The 22,155-nt window shown below is 40.1% G+C and overlaps 2 protein-coding genes across 2 annotated transcripts in view; one reads left to right on the forward strand and one right to left on the reverse strand.

Moving 5' to 3' along the window:
* MRS2 (magnesium transporter MRS2) overlaps positions 1 to 22,155 on the forward strand; it is a 460,047-nt gene that overhangs the window by 371,617 nt on the left and 66,275 nt on the right. The gene's annotated exons all lie outside the window — the stretch shown is intronic.
* The window catches only part of DCDC2 (doublecortin domain containing 2), a 53,283-nt gene continuing 40,010 nt past the window's right edge, over positions 8,883 to 22,155 (reverse strand). The window contains exons 8-10 of the mRNA XM_069853090.1: positions 20,800 to 20,900; positions 10,526 to 10,870; positions 8,883 to 9,080 (exon numbers count right to left, since the gene is read on the reverse strand). Coding sequence (XP_069709191.1) covers positions 8,970 to 9,080; positions 10,526 to 10,870; positions 20,800 to 20,900 — 557 coding nt within the window. The 3' untranslated portion in view covers positions 8,883 to 8,969. The remainder of the gene's footprint in view (positions 9,081 to 10,525; positions 10,871 to 20,799; positions 20,901 to 22,155) is intronic.

The following is a 22,155-nucleotide window of genomic DNA, read 5'->3' on the forward strand; positions in this document are numbered from 1 at the left end:
ATTCTGTTCAGTGGAGCCAGATAGACAAGCATGAGGACTTCATTCTTGGATTAAGTGCATTTATCCCAGTGTGAGGACATATTTTTCCCTTTAATGTACTATAATAAAGAAATCTCTTCTGAGAGCTGTTGCTCAGACTGGGTTCAGCTCTCACCTGACCCTTTGTAAAGGGATTTCTCTTGAAACGGGAGCAGATTTGTGTCAAGCTAAAAAACACTTACTCCAAAGGCTGCTGAACACTTTGCCACTATCTCCAGGAAGCACAGGTTGTTCCTGAGAGTCCCCCAGTATCCATCATATGGAGGCTGGTTGGCTCTCTGGTTTACCGCTTTGTAAGGCCACAACTAAGTGTCCTCATCTCTATCTTCATCAGTATCCCCCCGTTGCAAAGCAGAGGTGACTGAGCTGGCCAAGGCACACCATCAATACAAAGCAGAGCAGAAGCAGTCTCCTGGACCCTGTATAGCCACAGGACCCAGTGCCAGCTCCTTTCAGCTCTGCCCCATAGCTGAGCTCTGAGGGTAGGGGCAGCTGCAGCATTTTTCCAAAACCACCAAAAATGCCATATGAACTTCCACATGCCCCAAAAGCCATGGTCTCAGATCTCCCCAAGATAAGATATAACCATTTCTTAGAGGACTCAGGATGTGGCCTGTGGTAGGACCTTGGTCCTTCAGAGTGAATACCCGTTAAACAGAGATGTTTGCACTGTATGTAACCAGCCTTCTACAAAAGAATGGGCTGCAACTAGCTTGTGCTGACCTCAAGGTGATCACATAGCTGTGGAAAGTGATAGGTTGAGTTATTTGGTTTAAACGTGTCTTGTGTTTAACCATGTGTCTATCCGAGCTACCATCAAATCTGTGCCTTGACGTGGAGCATTCTCTGGGTCACCATCCTTCCAGCAGCAGGGACTGCCCTCTGAGGAGTGTCCCAGAATTGCCCTCTGAACCAAACTGCTCTTTATGCAGACACCACTCATGCTTACCTAAGGTATGAAAAGCATCATCCAGAACACTTAGAAGTTCCCCTTCCTGAACCAATGGCATAAATTGAAAGTCTCAGCTCAAAAGTATCTCCAGAGCTGATAGCCAGACTGTTTTGCCTCTGCAGAAGCATGCATGGCACCCATGTTGAGAGGGTGCTGGTCCTTGCCTGGTATGCATACAGGCTATCTGCAAGCAACCCAGCCAGGCATATAGAAGACATTTCCCAAACCATTCTCCAAGAGCAGTGTAATCTAGGCCACTGAGTCCTCACCTTCAAAACACCCAGCTGTGGGTCACACAGATTTTGATCTGTATCTCCAGATTTGCTCTGCAAGGAGGCCACTAGCTGTGTCTCTTGCACGTGTCATACCTTCGTTCAGGCATGTGCACAGCAAAGCACAAAAATTGGACCTGTCAAAGGCTACAATATGCATCCCACATGTAAGGGAATTAATGCAGTGCAGGCTCATTGCTTGTAAGCAAAGGTGAGCAGCAGTGGGTGCAGAGCTGCTGGGAGAAAGCACCACGTGCCAGGGAAATGAGCCATGGGTGGATGGAGCCGAAGAGTGACAGGATGTACATGCAGCTGAGCGCTAGACACATCCGTCACTCCTTTGGATGTGAGAGCCCTGATAGGGGTGTAATATGCATAGTCCTTTTCATTTTCTGGTGGAAGCAACAGGCTTCAGAGAAGTAAGCATTTGTCTGAAAGTAGCTGGAAACATTACTAGATCAGTCAGAACTCCATGATCTCCTTTCCTCATCCACCAACCAAGCAGCTGTCCACCCCAAGCAGCCAAGTTTGAGGTCTGTTTGCAGCACAGTGGCTCTCCCTGCTGCAGAGCTGCAGCAGTAAATGCAAGAGTGGATAGGTGTTAGTGCGGATGGTAAGTGAAAAAAAGCAAACTTTAAGGCCTTCAGGATGAACTACCCACCCCTCCCAAAAAAATCCACCACACCTTTTATGCAAAAATCCCTTTCCAAATCAGGTTGTCCACAGAAACTTGCACTTGGGAAATCTTTGCCAGGAGAAGACTTCAATCCCCATGAGTGAGCATGATGCTGCCACAGCAGATGGCTGCCTGCCTTCGCACATATGGGCCCATCTGCAAGCATCAGATGTGCTTGAGGGTGAGGTCCCCAGTCAGAAGCACCCAAGAGGTTTTGCTGCCCTACCTTCTTTGTCTTCAGATAAGCCGCTTATAATGATGTGGTCAGGATGCTTTGAGGGATGATGTCTTTGGTCATTTAGAATGAGGCCTTGTGTTGCATGAAAAGGAGAAATAGCCACTTCTCTTTCACTGCTGAGAGAGGCTCCTTTTAACCAGCAAAGGCAAATCCTAGCTCTTGGCTTACCAAGTTACTTCCTCATTGGTGGGGCAGTGAGAGCAATAAGAGAACGGGAGAGGAAGGTATAAGGTTCAGGCTTTCTGAAAATGCTGGCTTTGCACCAAGAAATAATGCAGAGTAGAGGCATTGTTTTTAGAAAGATCATTTCTCACAACCAAGATGCAAGAAACAAATGTTTCAGAGAAACAGAAGGATGCAGAGATGGTATGCAGTAATGAAACCATGACCTGTGGCATCAGAGGAAACAAGGGCAATTTGTGCATGAGGATATTGAGCTGGGTATCCAAAGTGCAGCAGCATGGTTACTTATCTCTGACACCACCGCTTCATCACTGAGGCAGAGAAGTTTAATTCAGTCAAATCAGAAGTTCTTCCCGACTGAGACAAGCATAAAAATCTACATTTCACTGAGATCTGAAGATGTCTTCTTCCCTCAAGAGGAGGAGAATCTACTCACCCTTGTGAGCACTAAGACAAAGGGATGGTACCCGTTCCCTCCTACCTCAAGCACTGACTTCTAATCCCCAGCTCTGTTGCTTTTGTGACATTCAACTGCTTCAGCTGAAAGCTGGAGTAATTATCCCTCCCTTCCAGGTCTGGCTGTTTTCAGCCTGTCAAGCAGGGCTCCCAAGGACTGCCACCAGCTTATCTCCACCTAAGCAGCCACAATCCACAGGCTGCTGCTGTGAGAAAGCCTCACACATACAATTCACTTATGCTGGGAAAGCTGAACCAAGGCCAAGAGTAAGGGGCATAGCTCCACAAGAGGCACAGCTATGGCAGGGTTGAAGTCTGCAAGGCAAAGGAGGCTGCTTCACCCTCAGATGGGAAGGGAGAGAAGGAGAAAAGACTGCAGCCAGTGGTACTGGCCACACTGATAGACGCAATTCTGACCCCATGTCCCTGAGAGGCCAAGTCACCATGTCATAAATGCCACCTGGGAAGCAGCTGGATCAGCTACCAGCACACAGTAGATGTACTCACAGTGTGGGCAAATCTTTTTCAGCTATGGGGGAAAGGCGAGATTTAGAAGCAGTTTTCTTAATGACTAGTTTCAATAAGATTACCTCTAAATCTTGCTTAAAAAGAAATGATGCGATCTTAGTATTTTTCAGCATCTTCACAGGATCTATCCTACCAGATAATGATTTGGATCTGGAGTAAGAGCTTCTAGCAATGCTGTTTCATTCAGTGGAGTTGAACAGTTTTTGAAGGAGGAAGAAACTCAAATGTTTTCATATTTGAAAGCTGGCAAGTGTTTTTTAGTTTCTGGTATAGATAATATGAGAAAGAAGAGAGAGGGAGCTGTGCTAAAAATATTTGAAAGCAATGCAGTGAGTCTTGAGAATTGTAGTTTATCTTAGGCTTTTCTTATAACACTTCTTGTTCAATGTCTCAACACAGTCTCCTACTCTGGGGAAAATGTGATTTTACTCTAAATGGTGAGGCTTGAAGTGTTTTAGACTTAGAGGCAAGAATTGCTGTCATTGTCAGATTACAACGCAAGCACCAATTTTATCTACAACACCCACCTTGACTCTTGCCTCCCTTCCTGCATGCAGACTGCGAGAGGATGGTCCTCATACCACTACAGCCTCTACAGCCCTGACAACTGAACAGTGATTCACTGACTGTAGAAAAGTTTGGGCTGATGATTCCAGGGCCTTCCTCTGTGTTTTAGCACCTTCCCCTTTATTTGAGGTGACCCAATGCAATTACCTCCCTGTCCCATTCTAACTTTTCCCCACACCTCTCAAGGAGCCTCACATGTCCAATATTCCTCAGGAAACAAGCTAAAGGAGAAGAAAACCCCAAACCACATGTAACAGGGTAAAAAAAAAGCACACAACTGTATAGATATGTGCTTTTTGTTAAGAAAAGCATCCTGCCACTTTACAGCACAGGTTTTGACTCACATACCACCTCTGCAAGCTATACTTTATTTCGTGCTTGTTTTAAAAAGGATAAACACCTCACTTCATGGCAAGGGCAAATACAGAATAACTCTTCGTGTTCGTTTTCTCCCTTTCTGAACAGACAGGAGAAAGTCAGTCCATAGTGAAGAGAGAACAACATTTTTGACATGAATCCATCATCACCATCCATCCAACACCACTGGAAGTTGTTACAGGTCAACAGTGCTTTGCTATTATGTTATTTATGCTATATTGCAAGCACTAGCAAAGTTTCTCCTTCCTGTGAAAGTCTGCTTCTTCAAAGTAGCAGAGAAAGGGGAAGGATTTTGAAGCAGATCCCAGCTAGAAATTATCTTTCTGCATCACTCAATTTTAGGCTAATTCTCTTCCATCAGTTTTAGGCTCTCTCTCTTCCATCAAGGATGACTCAGCTCAGTTCTCAAATATTTTGTATTGTCCTCTGGAGGGCAATTTCTCTCCAGTCATGACCTGGAGAACCTAGAGGACTGGAGCCAATATAACAACCATGGCCAAATGTGTTAAGCACAGTGGTTTGCAGACCTGGCTGGTGCTCTTTTTACACGCCTGAAAGCCTGGAACAGGGCAGGGCCACTCTCCTGGAAATCACCGCTGTGGACGTTGTAACTTGAATGTTTGGGAGAGGAATTTAGCCTCAGAGAAAGCTTTTTCAAGTTCTGTTTTGGAGTATGGAAAATGTAAATGCTTTCAATAGTGATTTTATAGGGGAGCTTGGATCAGGAGCTTGTTTCACATGCTGCACATGCATATCAGTGCCAGCACAGTGGCTGGGGTCCAGAATATGACACTTAATGTCCAGGCAAGCAATGCTTACAGAAGAGAGACCTGGCAGTGGTTTTTACATTGAAATGCAAGTACACTAATCCAAGTTCACAGTTTAAATAGTATGCATAACCCTGCGCCTTTGAAAATCTGTTAAATGTAATCATGAATCTACATGTTTTTCATACACAGAACTTTGAATAATTTTATTAAAAAAAATTAGATTCCTCCTAGGTTATACCAAATAAGAGATTTTTAAACCTTTTTAGGATTAGAGAGTAGAAGCTCTCAACTAATAAAACCTGTATTTTGAATCAAATTTCAGTTGAACTGAGGACAAAGAAAGAGTATAATTGAATTAGGGATTCATTTATAAAATCACAAATATTAGAGTCAAGGTGACTGCAAGAAAAAAAAGGACATTTAAAGGCATTCCTAGTAACCCCATAGGTTATTGGAAGTCTGTCTACTGTTTCAAAACACCCCTTTGTTTAAATTGGGTGTTGCCTGAACTGTAGCTAGTACTGAAGACCTTTGAAAGTTTTGGTATCACTTGTTGTAGTAAAGTCTTGTGCTTTCTTTCTTAATTTTACAAATCCTGTCCACTTGTTTACAACCACCATAGCTCCCAATTGGTTTTAGGCTGCTACTTCCATTTTGCTTCAAGACTTCAAGCATTCTGAACTTGGCTCAGTAAAGCACCAAATTGTACGCATAACCTAAAAAGATGCGACACCCTTTTTGTAAGGCTAGTTATTACTAGATTTAGCTGTATTTTCTTGTATAATTATAGCAATTTTCAGATACAATCAATAATATTTTTCTATCACTAAAAATAGAACTAAAAATAAGATTAGATTATGATATATGCACATTATTTATGCGTGCAGTATGTGTGAACATAGAGCAAATGCATTCACTTGCAGTGTTCACACACTTGCCTATAATCTAATGCTTACAAATATGCACATGCATAATAATCTAAAGATAGCGGAGACCTTAATTTTCTATTGCCATGTCCAAACCACTAATTCAATTCAGCCACCCAAAACAATACATCCTTGAGCTGCATCCCATTAAGTCATTGTGATTGCTATTACTTAATAAATACACCCTTCCTCAAGATACTTTATTTTGTACGTACATTTATTTTCTAATGGTTATTTGAATAGCCCTTTGGGATAATTAATTAATTAAAACACCAAGCAACAATCCTTTCCCCATATTTTCAAGTAATCAGAATACTTCTTTAATTCTGCACACAGGTTTGTTTTGCTTTACTTTAGATAGGACTGAGCACCCATTTCTTTGTAGAAAGTAACTTTATTTGGGCTCCAATATGTCAAAGCAACAAATCATTAGACAAAATTTAATGAAAACCACAGCTCTATGTGATTTAAGCAACTGCTGTAATGCTTTGCTGAAATGAGGGATTTCAGCAGGAAGACATCTAGAAGTTTTGGTAATTTTCTCAAGCATTGCCAGTGAACAGATAAAACTCATGTTATTTGCTGAGCATCAGCTGAACAGTATACACGTATTGATAATCCAGCCCTACCCTGAATGACATTAAAAACTAGCAGGCATTTTACCTCTGCCTTTATTCTTCGATATATAACTTAGACTTAAAACTGTGTAACACCTACATTGTCAGGATATTTTCTTTAACAGCAACAATACAAAACCTACCAAATCAGATTTTTCTTTTCTTTTTAAAAGAAATTCTAGGTGTGGGAGAATCCTACCAGCTGCAAAATCACCAGGTTTGTAAACTCAGTCACCCAAAGATAGACCTAGCATCAAACAGACATTGAAATGAGACAAAACACAGGAAAATCTGTATGCTAGTTCTCTTTAATAGCAAATTACTTTTTAAACTAAAACAAAAACAAGCCTGAAAAAAGCCTCAGAACTGTTGCATTTAAGCTTAATAAATAACACTGCATAAGCTCAACAAAATAATGCATTTCTTCTGTAAAACTGAGTTAAGCCGTCACAGACAGGAAATTAAGACAGAAAAACTATTAGCAAGACCACGTATATGCTCCTTACTTAATTTTGACTTTAACATCAGAATTATTTATTGCACGTAAATTAACTTCTCTGTGTAAAAGAACCAAATATGAAATTCATGTTGTCAGTGTTGGAAGGTCACTTCTGCTTAACTTTAAATATGTTCTTAAATCCCAGTGAATCAAAGATATTTGAGCATAGGCTTGATTGTTATACCAAATAAAAGAAGCATGCATATTTGCTTAAGATCTTGGCTAAAAATTAGGAGCTTATTTTGAACTGATCACAAATGCAGTATTCCCTCAGATCTTTTTCAGACAGTTCAACAGAGGACTCATGAATCATACACAATTCAAAGATGCAAGAGGACAAATCATTCTAACCTTGGTCCTACGGTTTGTAAAATTATGGGTTTCATACTCACATTGCCAGTACTCAGAAACATGCTGAAGGATCTCCATGTATTTTTACTTCACTAGAAAAACATATTTAATAGTTACAAGAAAAAGCAAATATATCTGTATGATTTTCAGTCATGACAGGTGATTCTTCACATTCCTCAAACAGTGCTTCAAGTTCTATTTATTCATAAAAATAATTATTTTCCTAACAGCATGAAATTTTAAAAAAGGACATGTAATTTCTTACTGCAATAATTTACCAGCATTAACAAAATCCACTATTAATTTTGTATAATTAATGAAATTATGCTCATGGCTGTATTTCTATGAACTGCAAGTTATTCCCATTACTAACAGAGAAACAATAAGACCGATTGGCTTGGTGTCATTAAGAGAACTAATACTGCAGATCAATGCCTTATTTACTAAGCCAAATTAAGCCACAGCATATCAGGAACCAGATTGCTCAAAAAGACTATGACAAACTTTCAACAATTAATGCTACATAAGGGATTCATAAATGCAGCAATTGTGGTCAACTTCCATGGAAAACTAGTGGACTCATCCTAACATGTTTTGTATTAAAATGGCTCCATTGATAGCAATAGTTTCACGGCAATTTCAGTCTGAAACCAGGCCTGTTCATTTTTTTTCATTAATAAATCAAATTTCACATAGACTGAATTACAAATCCATTCAAACTCAACTTTTGAAACTGATCTGCTACATACTTCTGTGGTTTTTCCGCTATGATAAAAATTCAGTGTTCAGTGAATAAAAGCAGGACAATCAACAAAACTCCTTGCTGTACGCAGGAACAAACTGCAGTATTGCAGGCTGTCTGCATACTTTTGTAGTGCTAAGTAAGTGCTATTTAGAATTGTTAACTTTTGCATTCATAATTAACACATTGAAAATCCACTTTTTAGCAACATTAGGACTGATACCTCATTACAGTACATTATTTATTGTGGGCCTAAGTCCATTAGGTGAGCAACATATTCTAATTATATCTTAATGTTATGCCTGGAAATCATCTATATTACATGGAATTTTAAAGGAAAAACTACGATATGTCCTTATTAAAAGTTAAAAATTGATTCTGTTTTCTGAACAAATCTGCAAAGAAATTTCAACGTCAGTTTAGGTGCATTTTTTTCCTTGTTCTGTAACAGTGTCATTTTTGCAGTTACTCTATTACCACTAACTATCTTACGTCACAGAATAGTTCATTTATTTCTAATGCCACTATACAGTACTCTTGTATTTCCCTCCTCAAATTCTATCAGAAAATTTCACCTTTAAAAAAAATTTGATATTCAAGTAGCTAATAATGTTTGCTTTCTAGATCACTCAGTATGGCAATATCATAATCTTAAGACTCAATATGTGGATCCTTAAACTATCTTCCCACTATAAGTTATAAATCACAAAAAATAACCTGCTTTATATAATATTTAAAATGCTTTAATCTTTAATTTTCTGCTTATTACATTTTTCTATCTATGCACTGCAGCATAGTCATTGCTTTGGTCATTATTTTCACTTTCCTGTGGGCTGGTGATCATCACCCTTGGATTTGTGGATGTTTTTTCAAAATGGGAATCACCCTATAGAAAAAGGATAGATACTGTTAGCTTCATCAGGTTACAGAGATTTCACTTCAATACTCTGCTAGCATTTCATACTAAAATTTCCACAAGGTATTCTTAACATGAAAAAATATTTTCCAGGAGTGATCACATTAACATTTTTATTTACCTTCTACTTATATACCTTTCAAAGGAGGTACTCAAATTAAACATTCTGCACACACATACACAGTTCTTTCATCCAATATTGTTATCTACATTTCCATTTAATGTGACTGCTCACTTACTTTCTCCACTTCCATAAACAAATTAACTTTTCTAAAAACAAATAAAAACATCAATATATCAAGAACAGAGTAAATTCAGGACCCAAGAAAATATCATGTTACTCATCTCTCTTAACTGGAAAATTTTCTTATATGTCATACAGAAACAGAAGAAAGCCTAGTTGTGTGGTGTATTAAACAATTCCCAGTGTCAAAAGAAGCAGAGGGAGAGTCTGGTTTTCAGCAGGGAATATGTAGCAATTTGTTCTGCTTCTGATGCTCAAGAATCCCACTCTTCCCAGATCTGGATGCTTCCCATCAAACAAAACACTTCATTTCCTGCATCATGTTCACCAGTCAGTTTATTTCACAGTCAGATAGGTAAGTTCACTTTATTTTTTTGGGCTGTATGTCTCCATCTAAGCCAATAGCACCTTACCATGTTTCCTAAATTAATGGGATATTTACTTTTAAGCTGGCTAAAGTCCCTTGCTTTGAGGACTTCTTAATTTCCATCGTCTTTTCTAAGAAAAGGAGATTAAACTTCCACAAAGCAATGGCAAGAGCCCTTTATGAAATACCACTTCTGTGAATGTCAACTCAATAAAATAAAGAGGCACTATTATTTCATGAACACATGCTTCTGCTCTGTCCTAAAGGACAATGTAGTGTGGAAATATAAAATCATTATATTCACTATATTCACATCATTATGTTCACTGGAACAAGCTGCCCAGGGAGGTGGTTGAGTCATCTTCCCTGGAGGTGTTTAAAGGACAGGTGGATGAGGTGCTGAGGGGCATGGTTTAGTGATTGATAGGAATGGTTGGACTCAATGATCCAGTGGGTCTTTTCCAACCTGGTGATTCTATGATTCTATGATTTTGCTTATCTGGAAACTGCAAGAAATATTTTTAATTACTTTTTTTCCAAAATTCAGCATGCTTAGGAAAGCAGGAGATGCAGATTCATCCAACAGCAAGAAATATCTTCTTTCTCAGTTGAAGAGTATATAATATACTGATATGCCTGATCTATACAGATGGAAAACAGCTTTAACCATTAACTGAAGTTCTCGTAAATGCTCTCAGGACCTTATTAGGAGTGAGCTACTTAGATACCTATTGAAAAGCCTAAGGATGAGATGAATGAGAAACAATAACATAAGAAGAACAAACTGAAAGAATAAGCACCTACCTGGTTCTGACTGTCAGAATCCACTTCTTTTATTTCTTCAGGCTGAAGTTCACCTTGGTAGTTCAAGTGTGCCATTCCCTCACCAGTTTCTTCATTTTGCTGACCATTTAAATGGATAAGTTCCTCTTCTGCTGCTTGGTCAACATTTTCTGTTTCTTCTGCCTTATTTTCATAATTCTCATTCAATTTCTTCTTGCTTTCTTCCATTTCACTTCTTTCTTTAACAGTTTCCTCGCTTTCCTCTCTATTCACTTCTGGATATTCTTCCTCTCCTTTATATGTCTCCTCTTCCCTGTCATTTTCCTCAACTGCATTTTCTTCTTCATCTACAGTTTCTGCTGGCCTCTGGTGAAAGGAAAAGCAGAATCATTATGAGGCATTTTTAATCAGAATGCTCCACACTATTCAGAAATGTGACAGACACCAATATCACAATTGCATAATTACTGGTGAGCAGGTATGCTAATTTGAGGTTTGTCTACATGGACAGAAGATGATGCCCCTGTACCACCAACACATAACGCATTCTTATTCTACATCAAAAAAATGTGTTAGTGAGATTTAAATATATTACACTGGGTTAATCCATTTGACCATACTCAAAATTGAAAGGATCTAGATTTTACTAATATAGCAATGCCTACTTTGCTCCAGCTATTCTCCACCATTCTAGCATTTAATACATACTTGTCTATAAAATCCTGTCACAATAAAATATCAAAAACACTAGCCCCAAAACTGTTCCCCAGGAAGCATATTACCTCTGAACCAGGCCAGGCCATGCTAATCGGTTCCATTTCATAGCCTGTCTCCTTTGCATCCACAGAAAAGTAGCAAATGAGATGAGGTAGATATACTGGTCACTTCCAGAATATCATTCCCCTTCCCAGAGAACTCTGTGTAGAGTGGCATGTTTAGTATTTTTTTGACAGTTAGCAATTAATTTTTCATACGAAGAGCCATACCAACAGATAGGAAGAACAGAATCTTGTCACATATTGAAAAAGTGTAAGCAGAAACTCAGTATAGATAAAGCTGCTAGCAGCATCATATCATGATAACCTGGAAGACTGATGCACATGCTGTCTAGTTCTTGCCATTTGTCTTCCAGTACCATCTTTGAAGATTCACTTGACTATGCAGTGAACCAATGTCCTCACTGACAAGATGACTTATATATTTGTGCTAAGGTTTGAATGAAAATAAAGAGAAAAAAAAAGTCCCACAGGAGTGATAAGGTGTCTGTCTCCCACACAGTCTCATCAGGCTCTAAATTTAAACCAAACAAAATGAGATTACGTCTTAATCAAAAGTGTTTGGATTTTACTATCATAAATATCATGCAATTCCTTTATGCAGGCAGCTATCTGCTAAAACATCTTTTCCCCTCTCTAACACTAACATTTCAAAAGAGCTCTATCATCACCTTCAACATATTAGCAAAAGACAATTCAGCAACACCAACAATTGAAGCCTCTTCATGAATTATCTTGCTTTTAATTTGATTTCCAAGTAGCAACATAAGACAACTTTATTATTCCAGTGCACAGTACTACATTTACACAACTTCAAAAAGGACAAGTTATTGTGTTGTAATGATCCATAGAATGACACATTACTAGAAATAGTACATGGTTACCTGACCAGATAAATAATGCCTTCATAAGTAATTTTTGAAGTACAGGACTCTCTGTGTGGTTTTTATTCAGGCTTCCCTGACTCACTTTTATCTGGCAACATCAAACTGGCCTTATTACCACTAAAATAGAAACTAACTAAGCCAAGTCTTTAAAAACATCTTCAAAGAAGGCATCATCCAAAACAAATCCAACTCAACTTGGGTAACCTCCAGCACATGAAGACAGCAAAAAATCTGTGGATCCATAAATTCCCAGAAGCTACGTGCTAGTTTTGCATGTGACCTACTAATTTCTTTTCAGTCTGATAAGTAAATTAACAGCTCAGGATTCTGACCAGAAACAGAGAGGGCAGGACAAATTAAATGCACCAGACAACACTAGATAAAAGTGAGCAATTTTGGTTTTGCTTAAGAACACCTGCTTGCTATCACATTGCAAACAGCACATGAAGAAAGAGTAAGAAAAGGAGAAAAGTAAATCCAAGCTTTCTCAGTTAACAGTTGAAGCTACCCAAGATATTATTATCTCCAGCTTTTTGTTAATGCCTGATAGTGGCTCAAATCAGAAGAGAATACCTACCCTTGCCTGAACTGCTTTAGTATAGTGTCTCATTTTGGACTATAGAAGACTGTGTGAAGACTTTATACCATGGTGTAAACATATGAATCATTATGCATGCACTTTTACTGGTTTCATCACTGTGGAAGCAGTCTTTGGCATAGAAGCACAACAGACATTTGAGGGGCAGTAACTTTCTAAGATGTTAGGAAGTTTAGATGCACCTTGCCTCTCTAAAATAGGTGTGTGTGTAAATTTTTAGAGTTAAAACTGAATAACATTATTGAACCATATCCAGAAACTCTCTGGAAGCTCAGGAACAGGTATAAAGTAACATTTAAATTTCAACTAATTTAACTTGATCCATTAAACTAAAATGCCTGGAAAAATAACAGTAAAAACAAGGTCAGTAAAGCAAATCCCTTCAGTGCAAGCATAATGATTTTCTAGTAACCAAAAATTTAAAGATAGCTGAGCATATTACTACAATGCTTATTATTAGTACAGGAAAAAAATAGTAAGGTTTACAGTTGATAACTGTAAAGTAAAATGTGTTATTCATCTAATCTTGCATCTTTCAAGGTGCACTTCATTAGAATGGACATTTCAAACAAGTTAAAATCAACACCAATTCAGAGGAAAAGATCTTCCACAAGGTAATCTAAAATAAAGTATAGCTCCACACAGCAGAGTCATAGGCAGGCTTTGAAATGTCAATATGACCACAGACGATTCAATTCAGAAAGGAGAGCAGACCTAAGACAGGGATGTAGGGAGAGAAATGAAGGCCAAAATCACCCACTAAATTATTTCTCGTTACATAAAAGGCATTATACCTTCTACTGAGATTTTACTGCTCTACTAGCTGTGCATAAACTAGTATTCTCTACTTTAAGTGTGCCTCCTTCACTGAGAAAAAGATATACTTAGCAAAAGTCAGATTTTTCATATTTAGGGAAATAGAACATTTACGTACATATATACATGCAGGGAGAAAAACAGGAAAAAGTACAACCCTAGAGGTTTTTAATGGTTCAGAGCTTGTAAATGCTGTACATGCATAACTTTAGTTTCTTGAACAGTTCTGGTGATTTCATTGAAGCTGAAATAATGAGCTAAAACCTGCATTCAAAGTCCCCTGGAGTAAGTGGAAACCTTTTTATTGAATTTGATACACAACAGCCATGCCTCCACTTGTACAAAATGCCAATTATGTATACATCAAAGTTACTGCAAACTGTGTTCTCTCAGCCAGAATAAATCAGAATCGGTGTACTGAAAGCAAAACAGGTATGCTGATTCAGACCTACATGTCCTTGCAGAAAATACTAGACTTCTTTCTAGAAGTGAGCAATGATCTTGTACACTTGAGGAAAAATAGTGACATTTCATGTCTTACCTTTCAGCTTTTCAGTAGTCATTTTTTAAATAAACAGGATATTCCCAGTAAAAGCTTCCTATGCAGAATGCATTGGCTGGAGAGCCAAGACAGATGTGAGATTCTGCTTCTCCTCTTTCCACCCGAACAGTCAGATTTCAGTCAGATTTGCGTTGGCTCACAGGGAGTCATACTAGTACATTACATTTGGGATTCTGGTAAAAGCTCATGGCATCTCAAATCCAGAGAACTAACTGCATCTCCAGGCCTGAGGAGATCTCTCACCACAACTAAACACAACTAAATGAACGTAAGCATCAAATGTTAATATCAGCATGTTGACATGAGAGGTTCCAGGTTCATAACAGCTAAGAAAGGGCACTTAAAATTCATCTTGAAAGTGGCCAGACAGTTATAGCCCAAGGTAACTGAACATGTATACAGTAATGAACTACAGAGTATATGTTCCTGTGTACTTTAGTCATGTGTCCACATCATAAAAGAAACCAGGACAATTCGAAACCTAGGACCAGAGAAGCATGAGGTAATTATATTCTTATTCCTTGAAGTAATTTTCACAGTGAAGTAAGGGACTTCTAGGACAGGGTTTTTTGGGTGACTGTTATGGATTACCTTCACTCAGAGTGAGTAGTCAGAACTACTCATAATAAGGTTTGTAATTTTGCCTTTTGTATGATTGCAAGGAAATAGGAAGTAACCTTCTTTCTTGTATTGCTGGCTGCATCTTTTAATTGAAGATGATGCTTTTGCAGTTTCTCGATTGTAAGTACAGTAGTTATCATAAATAGTCTTCAAACTGTTCCTTCATAACTGTGAGTGCATTTTGCTTGCAATGGACTAGCAATAAAAAGCCTCACTGATAAAAGACTTGTATGTATACATTGAAAGGTGTATTCAATAAAAGCCAAGTAGAACAGACACATAATTCTCAAATTCATGCTGGAAATGCAGCCCCAGCTTGCCTTCTTGAAAACTCATAACTTACTAGCAGGTTGATGAGGAACAGAGTCAATTTAATTTTGCATTCAATAATTGGTTGATGTTATTTTTAATCTCAGCAAAAGCAGAGCATTTAAAAAAGAAAGATGTATTCTAATTACCCTCATCATGCTATCATTTGTTAAGAGCTATATTACCATATGCCATCATCATTCAAAAGCAATAAGTCAGGAAATCTTCAGACAATGAGGCATTTGGCTTCTTTTCCTCTAGGGATGCTAATATAACCTCTCAGAAGGTTTGTACATGACTGATAGCAGAATATTGAGAAGTGCAGTATTACAAATCATTTAAAGCTGAAATTATTTTGTGCCATTAATGTAAAACACAATTTTGCTTTATTGAAGCCATTTGGAAATGTTTACTTGGATAATGGTCACAACAGACAAACAATGAGGTAGACAACAAAAATCTTAATAGTCACAAACACCAGCATGAGTCTCACAAACACAGCATCAGGAACACACTTTGATTGCACCAAACCTCGCCAGAATAGAGCTGTCCCTTCTCCTACCCAGTCAGGAATGCTTTGTAGCTGTACTGCACAGATTCCAACAGCAAAACCTTTTGTTCCAGAACCAGACAGGGTTGCTAAGTGACAGCAGCCCATTTCTCTTCCACATCATTTACAAAACCCAGGCTCTTAAAAACAAGCAAATGAATAGTTAAGGGTTCATCAGTCTAACACACATCCCACATAGTGTTATTTCTGAAAGCAAGAAAGCATTTAACCACACATTTAAACTCCAACATTTTTATGAGTTGGATGTATTATTTATTCATTTATTTGCAACAAATGCACCTGAGTGCACAGTCTGATTTTTTACAAGATCAGAGATCCAGAAGTCTATACGCAATGGAAACTATGCAACTTCAAGTGTAGCAAAAACAGCTTTCCAAACTACATTCCTCAGTTGCATTGTCTGGTAACTACAAGCATGCATAATTCCTTAATCACAAGATGACCATGGCAGAGAAGAAAACATCTGATCAGATCCTTACTCTCTTAAGATGTATCTCAGGCAAATGTTTTTCTCCATCTGTTTCACTGACAATCATGCCTGGAGTTTTTCTGTAACATTTTCTATATATGCATTAAAATTTACTTCACCCTCTGCAACACAATATGATCTGTCTTGCATCCCTGGAGACAATGGGAAGACTGATATGCATTTAAAAAGAAGCTTTAATGAAGTTGCGGAAGTATAGAAAGTATACTTTCTAAGCCCAGGAAATGGAGAATAACGCATGGCATCAGGATTACATTTAAATGTGGACACATCTGTAATAATGGAAAACAAATGGCTAGTGAAAGAGCCAAGAGTGTGTACATCTATAAAAAAAAAAAAAAAACCAAACAAATCAGTGCCTGTTTGACAAAGTTATCATCCGATGAGTTTTACAAGTAAGCAAAGAAGAGATAGGAACATTGGGATGATGAACCTGGGGGGAGGCGAAATCAAAACCCAACAGATTCATTCTACAACACTTCAATCTTAATAGCCTGTACCACATACCCCACAGCCAAGTAGGCTGGCACAACAATATGCTCATTTCCTTGTAGGGACCATGCACTATACAACCTCACATCTCATAACTTTTATGTTTATCTCACCTCTCAAGGGCCTGTTGTGGGAGAACAACCATGCTTGTGGAAATAGACAAGCCAATGCAAACTTGCAATGTTATTTCTATACTATTACTACCAACTGCATCTTTTGTATGTCACAACTTATGTAAAATTAAAGAAAAATTGGTACTTCGTTCTGAAAGCTTTACAAGTTAGAAACTTTTCTATCTCAGAAAATGTCACTTTAAATACATTTCTATTATTATCAGCAAATTCTGCCTTCTCTTGATTAGCCTTTAACATGAAACAAATGCTGTTCCTTAAGCTTCTTATGTAATGTTTTGGTGTGTTGCTGTGCTGGACTCTCTCCTGTTTAGAAATACTTCTTTTGTACTGGGAGGGACACAAAACTGGACAAATTATTCTAGATGCAAGCTCAGAAATGCCAAGTCAAGGGAGATAATCCACTCCCCTGATGTACTGGCTGTGCTCCTAGCAGCTCAGGAGAAAGCCATCCCCATGTTCCAGAAAAAAAGCCGGCAGGGGAGAAAGCCAGCTTGGTTGAATAGAGAGATCTTGAGGGATATCAAGAAGAAGAGAAATGTTTATGGCCTCTGGAAGAAGGGACAGGCCTCTTGGGTGGACTACAGGAGGGAAGTGAGATTGTGTAGGGAAAAAATCAGAAGGGCTAAGGCTCAGCTAGAAATTGGATTGGCCAAGTCAGTGAAAGATAACAAAAAATCTTTCTACAAATATATAAATAATAAAAGGAGGACTAGGGAGACCATACAGTCCCTATTGGACACAGAAGGAACAACAGTGACAGGGGATGAGGAAAAGGCTGAGGTACTTAATGCCTTCTTTGCCTCAGTCTTTAGTTGTAAGGAGAGTCGTTCCATCTGTGTACAAACCCAGGAGCTAGAGGAGCATAATGAGGCTCCCGTGATCCAAGAGGAGGTGGTCAGAGCCTTGCTAGCCCAACTAGACAGCTACAAGTCTATGGGGCCGGACGGGATTCACCCTAGGGTACTGAAGGAGCTGGCGGATGTGCTGGCCAAACCCCTTTCCATCATCTTCCAACAGTCCTGGAAGACTGGGGAAGTCCCACTGGACTGGAGGCTGGCTGATGTTGTGCCCATCTACAAAAAGGGCCGCAGGGAGGACCCAGGAAACTACAGGCCTGTCAGTCTGACCTCAGTGCCAGGGAAAGTCATGGAGCAGGTGATCTTGAGTGCTATCATGAAGCACATGCAAGAGAACCGGGTGATCAGGCCCAGTCAACATGGGTTCACAAAAGGCAGGTCTTGCCAGACTAAACTGATCGCCTTCCATGACAAAGTGACTCAGCTGCTGGATGAGGGAAAGGCTGTGGATGTGGTCTTCCTGGACTTCAGTAAAGCCTTTGACACAGTTTCTCACAGCATTCTGCTTGAGAAGCTGTCAGCCTCTGGCCTGGACAGGCGCACACTCTCCTGGGTGGAAAACTGGTTGGATGGCTGGGCCCAGAGAGTGGTGGTAAATGGTGTGAAATCCAGCTGGAGGCTAGTGACAAGTGGGGTTCCCCAGGGCTCAGTGCTGGGTCCAGCCCTGTTCAATGTCTTCATCAATGACCTGGATGAAGGCATCGAGTGCACCCTTAGCAAGTTTGCGGACGACACTAAGCTGGGTGGAAGTGTCGATCTGCTGGAGGGTAGAGAAGCTCTGCAAAAGGATCTGGACAGGCTGGACCGCTGGGCAGAGTCCAATGGCATGAGGTTTAACAAGGCCAAAGCCGGGTCCTGCACTTGGGGCACAACAACCCTATGCAGTGCTACAGACTGGGAGAAGTCTGTCTAGAAAGCTGCCTGGAGGAGAGGGACCTGGGTGTGTTGGTTAACAGCCGACTGAACATGAGCCAGCAGTGTGCCCAGGTGGCCAAGAAGGCCAATGGCATCTTGGCTTGTATCAGAAATGGCGTGACCAGCAGGTCCAGGGAGGTTATTCTCCCTCTGTACTCGGCACTGGTGAGACCGCTCCTCGAATACTGTGTTCATTTCTGGGCCCCTCACCACAAGAAGGATGTTGAGGCTCTGGAACGAGCCCAGAGAAGACCAACAAAGCTGGTGAAGGGGCTGGAGAACAGGCCTTATAAGGAGCGGCTGAGGGAGCTGGGGTTGTTTAGCCTGGAGAAGAGGAGGCTGAGGGGTGACCTCATTGCTCTCTACAACTACCTGAAAGGAGTCTACAACTACCTGAGAGGAGGGTGCTGGCCTCTTCTCCCAAGTGACAGGGGACAGGACAAGAGGGAATGGCCTCAAGCTCCGCCAGTGGAGGTTTAGGCTGGACGTTAGGAAAAAATTTTTCACAGAAAGGGTCATTGGGCACTGGAACAGGCTGCCCAGGGAGGTGGTTGAGTCACCTTCCCTGGAGGTCTTTAAGGCGCGGGTGGACGAGGTGCTGAGGGATATGGTTTAGTGTTTGATAGGAACAGTTGGACTCAATGATCCGGTGGGTCTCTTCCAACCTGGTTATTCTGTGATTCTGTGATTCTGTGATTCTGTGCTTTTACAAATGCAGCCTGCATAGTCAACCTTCATCACCAAAAAGGAGCACTGTTCACTCATTGTCACCTTGCTCATCTCAGCAGCTGCATGGCCTCTCCTGCAGAGATGCTCCTTAGCTTACCCATGCTCACTGACTGCTTGTTTTCTTGCACATGTGGATAGTTCTTGCGCTTTAAGGAAGATACCCTTGGAGATCAACCAGAGGTCTTGTGTGTTCTTCTGAACTTCAGGGCTGCCTCACACAGGATCCTGCCTGCCAGTTTCTCAAGTAAGCCAGTCTACTATTTTGAATTCTGGGATTTTTATTTTGTTAATTTCCTTCCCCACTTCCTTCAGGGTCTTAAAACCCAGTCGTCTAATGATCACTGCAACTAAGGCTGCCACTGAGTATTCACATCCCCAAGCAGTTCCTCTCTATTCATGCCGAGCAAATCTAGCAGATAGCCTCTCTTAATCACATACACCACTACCTACATCAAAAAATCGTTTCCAACACACTCCAGAATTTTTATGAATTATTTGTGCTCTATCATGTTGCCTTGGGTAGTTAAAAGGTATTTAAACCAAACTATTTTTAACTCCCTTTCTCATTTGTTTACAGTCTCACATTTACAATTGTTACTCAGCACTGAGCTGAGCACAAGGAAGTCAGAAATATGCTCAAGAATCCCTTATGTTGTTGGGATGATTTTTAACAGAAGAAAGCTACTGGGTAGACTGCAATTCCTTACAATGCAGCACGGATCAGAAATATTATCTTGTGGCCTAGGTGGCTGGCCTCAGGCCATTGTTAACAGACTCCAAAAGCACAATGGAACACATTGTGAACTGGATGTGATATGGAACAAGTTGGAAAATTCCTACAAACACCTAAGATGAAAAGGACTGTCTTGTGAGCAATTCACTTGCATGAAAGAAAGGAAGAGGTAAGTTATCAGCAAATAATTTAAGCATGCCTGCTCTCCACTTCATTTGCATAAACTTCAAGTTACTTATTTCCTGTATTGTTTTGGTTCACAGGAGTTTCTTTTGGAAAACAAATTAAAGTAAAACAAAAGGTATATAATTAAATGCTTATTTATCAAGCCCTATTTATCATACCCCGGTCTTACAATCAAAAAGTTGGCCAACTAAGTACCATGTTGTTCCAACAGAAGAAAGTACTGGCAGCTTTACCAAAGATCAAAAAGTCCACACCTGTTGGTGGCTCAGGACTGCAGGAATTCTAACCTTGATTCTGTGCCTTCGTCCCTTACCACTGCTCTATCAGCATAAACAGACTGTGACACAGGTGGATCTATTTGATAGGCTGTGATAGTAGGAACTCCTGATTCTCTAAGGTTCTAAGAGGACTCTTGGAGCAGTTCTGAAGCTAATGAAAATGTAATTGATATGTGACATGTTAACAGAGAAAGGAAGATTTGCTAAAGCTCTCATGAAAGAAACCACATGATTGGGTTGTTACAGTCATCCCCACACAATTAAATGGTATCCTTGAAAGAAACTGAGGAAAAATATAACCTGTGAATCTAAAAATAGCTGTTTGTTTAAACCTTGATCAATACCTGGTCCAGTGGAACTTCGACACAAGTATCTTCATCTTCCTGCACTTCAGCTGCCCCCCACATTTCAGACTGCTCTTTTCTGGCTTTGTAAGTATCTTCACCTACAATGGGAAAGATACAGGGTGGAAGGAAGGGAAGTCTAATTGTGACACTGTGTGGCAGAACTACTGAACCGCACTCAATTTTGTTTCTGAGAGCAGGTTTCTCAGCTGACCCACCACTCCGTATACAGTTGTTTTAATGTAGTTTTCAGTCTCCCATTATTGTATGTTTGGTTTTCTTTCCTTTTTAATAACAAATACTTACATGCTACACCATTTGGGAAAAGGAAAGGGGAAAGAATGAACAAAGCCTGGATCTAACAAAGGTCAGCAGTGAATCTGAACTTAAAACATTACAACAACACATAACTTCTGTTTCTACAATTCATATATAGCCTCTCATCATTAGCATTATAACACACAAATATCAAAAAATGTCAGGCTTTGAATTAACAACAAACACGGTGAACAAGGACAGGAGTAAACAGTTAACAGAAATAGTTTGGATTAATACAGCTCCTCACCCTTGGACGCGTGCAAGTAGAATTATAGCTGAAACTCCACATCCACACTAAAAAGCACCATTTAGTTTGAGTGGTTATTTTTTCCACCAAACCTACATAATAACTAGAAGTCTTCAAAGTTTCTAGCACAGGTCTTTGAGTATCAGCTAACTAGGAAAATGAAGACAAGTACATACAGAAAACAATTTCCAAGTAACACATTCACAGAATCACAGAATCACAGAATAACCAGGTTGGAAGAGACCCACCGGATCACGGAGTCCAACCGTTCCCATCAAACACTAAACCATATCCCTCAGCACCTCATCCACCCACGCCTTAAACACCTCCAGGGAAGGTGACTCAACCACCTCCCTGGGCTGCCTGTTCCAGTGCCCAATGACCCTTTCTGTAAAGTTTTTCCTAACGTCCAGCCTAAACCTCCCCTGGCGGAGCTTGAGGCCATTCCCTCTTGTCCTGTCCCCTGTCACTTGGGAGAAGAGGCCAGCACCCTCCTCTCAGGTAGTTGTAGACTCCTTTCAGGTAGTTGTAGAGAGCAATGAGGTCACCCCTCAGCCTCCTCTTCTCCAGGCTAAACAACCCCAGCTCCCTCAGCCGCTCCTTATAAGGCCTGTTCTCCAGCCCCTTCACCAGCTTTGTTGCTCTTCTCTGGGCTCGTTCCAGAGCCTCAACATCCTTCTTGTGGTGAGGGGCCCAGAAATGAACACAGTATTCAAGGAGCGGTCTCACCAGTGCCGAGTACAGAGGGAGAATAACCTCCCTGGACCTGCTGGTCACGCCATTTCTGATAC

The sequence above is a fragment of the Phaenicophaeus curvirostris genome, chromosome 3, assembly GCF_032191515.1.
Source record: "Phaenicophaeus curvirostris isolate KB17595 chromosome 3, BPBGC_Pcur_1.0, whole genome shotgun sequence".
NCBI lineage: Eukaryota > Metazoa > Chordata > Aves > Cuculiformes > Cuculidae > Phaenicophaeus > Phaenicophaeus curvirostris.